This window comes from Leishmania donovani, chromosome 18, assembly GCF_000227135.1.
Source record: "Leishmania donovani BPK282A1 complete genome, chromosome 18".
Taxonomy (NCBI): Eukaryota; Euglenozoa; class Kinetoplastea; order Trypanosomatida; family Trypanosomatidae; genus Leishmania; species Leishmania donovani.
Genome location: NC_018245.1, coordinates 510,675 through 513,798, shown reverse-complemented (window position 1 = coordinate 513,798; position 3,124 = coordinate 510,675). Strand labels below are relative to the sequence as shown.

The 3,124-nt window shown below is 59.6% G+C and overlaps 1 protein-coding gene across 1 annotated transcript; it reads right to left on the bottom strand.

The window, feature by feature from the left end:
* Nucleotides 1-2: 2 nt before the first annotated feature.
* Nucleotides 3-677, bottom strand: LDBPK_181230 (prolyl-tRNA synthetase, putative; the record flags this gene model as incomplete). Its single annotated transcript, XM_003860088.1, has 1 exon — nucleotides 3-677. A coding segment is annotated over one exon (675 nt), but the record flags the coding sequence as incomplete, so codon positions are not given.
* Between the last annotated feature and the right edge of the window lie 2,447 nt (nucleotides 678-3,124).

The window sequence follows — 3,124 nt, the reverse complement described above, 5'->3', positions numbered from 1 at the left end:
GCAGAGAAGTTCTCCTCGCGCTTCGCCGCGATGCCCAGCTTCGTCTCGCCAGACTGTGCAGACGCAGGCGCAGCAGCAGCAGCAGCAGCGTCCGCGGGCGCCTTCTTCGGCTTCGGAGCAGGAGCAGCAGCGCCGCCCGTCACCGCAGCGTCCGCCGAAGCCGCACCAAAGTCCACCAGCTTGTACGCATACCCGAGCTTCTCCAGGAAACGCTCCAGTTGCTCAAAGACAACGAGAGAGCTCTTATCGTTGCGGCAGGGGTGTAGCACGAAGGGGATGGGGCTCTCCTTCAGGTTCTTATCCAAGAGCACTGTGACGTTGCGCTTCTCGATATTGTTGATGAGGGCAAACGGTGTGACGCAGCCCTGCACGACGGCGAGATTGTCGCTGAGGATCTCTGCCGGGGCAAACCGGAGATTCTTGGTTCCGGCCGCCTTCTCGATTGCATGCATGTCCGTCTTGGTCGTGTGTACCGCTGTGAGCAGTACCAGCTCGCCCTTCCTGCTCTTGAGGAACATGTTCTTGGTGCCCACACAAGGAGTGCCAAAGCGGCCCAGCTCCTTATTCGCCTCTTCTACCGTGTGCATCTCCCCATGCGAGATAGTGGGCAGCTCAATGTTGAGCTCCTTCAACAGCGCCAGCAGCTCCGGCTCTCCCCTGCAGTCCTTCGCGGACATGTGGCTATGGCTGGGTCGATTTTGATTGATGAAAGAGATGTGGTGAACAACGGAGGCGGTGGCAAAGCTTTCGACGTGAGAAGACACAAGCGTGTGCTGAAGCCGGCGCGTTGTGGCCGTGGGGCGGCCTCAGCACTAAACAGACCTGCGGTAGCACCACACAACGACAACGCGCTGGCGGAAGCACGCACAGGCCCGTTAGTTGAGTGGAGAGATCCGCACGAAAGACGAGCAGCAGCAGCACAGGCCAGCGACACCACCCGTGTCAATCCAGCGCGAGAAGAGAACGTGATGGGCACGGTGAATGATGGTTGTATACACGTATTTAAGTGTGCAAGCTGCTTGGAGAGACGTGTTCAAAAGGGGAGAGGCAATGGGTGTTGAAGTAGTGCGGCGGGTGGTGGCGTGGTGATGGAAGTGTGCGCCGGCAGCGAAAAATTCAAGCACGAGCAACGCCGATAAAAGCAGGCATTCAACCTCAGGCCCAAAAGGAGAGCCGGCACAGGAAGTGTCGCTGGGAGGGAGTGGAAGAGAATAACACGTATGCGCACGTACACAAACAACTGCGGACACCTGGCGAGCAAGTTGTGATGAAGGGCTTGGCGAGGGATTAAGAGAGAGATGTGTTCTGCAATAATGACAAGTACCACAGAGAAGAAGCAGGTAGGAGAGGGTACGGCATGACTTTTCGGCTATGGTACACGGCAGGCATCTGATGGCCTACCCCTCAACCACGCACGCACCCACATGCGAAGCCCTGCATTCGTATTCCTCCACCGCCCCCCCCTCCCCTTAACAACATCAGCATAACCGTGCGCTTCTCAATAGCAATGTCGCCGCCTACCATCATGCCCTCCCTCTTTACAGACTCGAGCTCAGCCCCGGCTGCAGCGAGAGACTCGCAGGCCCACTCCCTGCCTTTCGCCCCCATCACTCCTGCGGTGGAGGAACAGAGGAAGAGCAATACGCGAGAAGCCATTGGGTGATTGAAGCGTACGAGACCTTCCAGTACTCCTTCCCCTACCCGCCCCACCCACCCCCAGAACCCGGCATCGTCCGCCGGTCTCTCCCACTTCGTGCTGTCTACGTCTTCGTTTTCCGCGGCTCTCGGTGAATCTGCGCATGCTTTACAGAAAACTCGCTTGGCACACACACACACACACACACAGACGTCCATGTACATACACATGTGCACCGAGAAGAGGGCAGGAGTCGAGCGAGAAGCACATGCGGACACATACAGGTGCAACAACTCCCGAGAGACACCGGCGAAGGGAGGTGGAGAGGAGGGGGCCCGCACAGACACACACGCAGACGCAGAATGCGTCACTTACTACGATGATAAGGATGACAGGAAATAAAAAAGAATGCACCTAATAGCAGGTCCAAAGACGCAGCCGTGCACCGAGACGCAAAACACACAAGCCCATGCCCCACCACGGTGAGGACGATCAAAGTGGGGACGACACCCGCTTTGCTACGAATCCTTGGCTCCCGCACGCACCACCCTCAGCACCACGATACGGCCAACCCACCCACCCTCCCCCTCCTGGCGTGGCCTTCCCCTGACGTTACGCACACATCACCACATGGGCGCTTGCCTACACGAGCTCGGAGGAGGGGGGGTTGGGAAACGGCGAAGGATAAACGAATGGAAGAGGGGCAAGAAGCGGGGTGCGTACCACCCATGGCGCATCCCTCTCGGGGTGGAGATGGCTCCCCCACCAGGAGGCAGTGTGAGGGGCCGGGTACGATGCGCTTGAGTCGCGCTGACATGTTGCCTATCCCATAGGTGACACAAGCTTGGCACTGTCGCAGGTCGCTCCACAATGCAACGTCATCCACGACCGGGCCGCCGACATCAGCAGCGATGCATAGCGCTCACCTCCCCTACGTCGCTGGTGCTCGACCTTGTGACCACCAGAAGCGGTTCGGCATCAGCAGCGTGATAGGAGAGGGGGGGACGCTGCTAAACTTCACATGGCGGAGGAGTCATTGCTCCCTGAGATAGCACGCACTGGGAGTGGAGGGGGGCATCAATTCTAGCTGATGGTGTGATCGGGTGCTGAGCGCGCCTCTCACCTGTTCATGGGCTGCGCACCTTGCACAGCTGTTCAGCGATGCTGAGGAACGGCCACCGGCGATGGCCACGTCTTCCTCGCCGACACCGGGCAGTCACTCGTGCACAGCCGTGCACATCCACAAGCGCGTACATGCTCTGCATCACTTCGACTATCCTGCGCGCACGCCAACGCTGTCGCTCAGTAGCTGCGGCCAAACAGCACCCACGTCGTCGCCGGCTTCGTGCAGCCCTTGCAGATGCACCCGTGACCCTCTGCGGGGTCCTCCGGCTGCTCAAACGGGATGCACAGCGTCTTCGCACCCATGCTCGGCGCACGCGCGTCCTCGCGCGTCTCCTGCGCCTGCGCAGCCTTCGACTCCTCCGC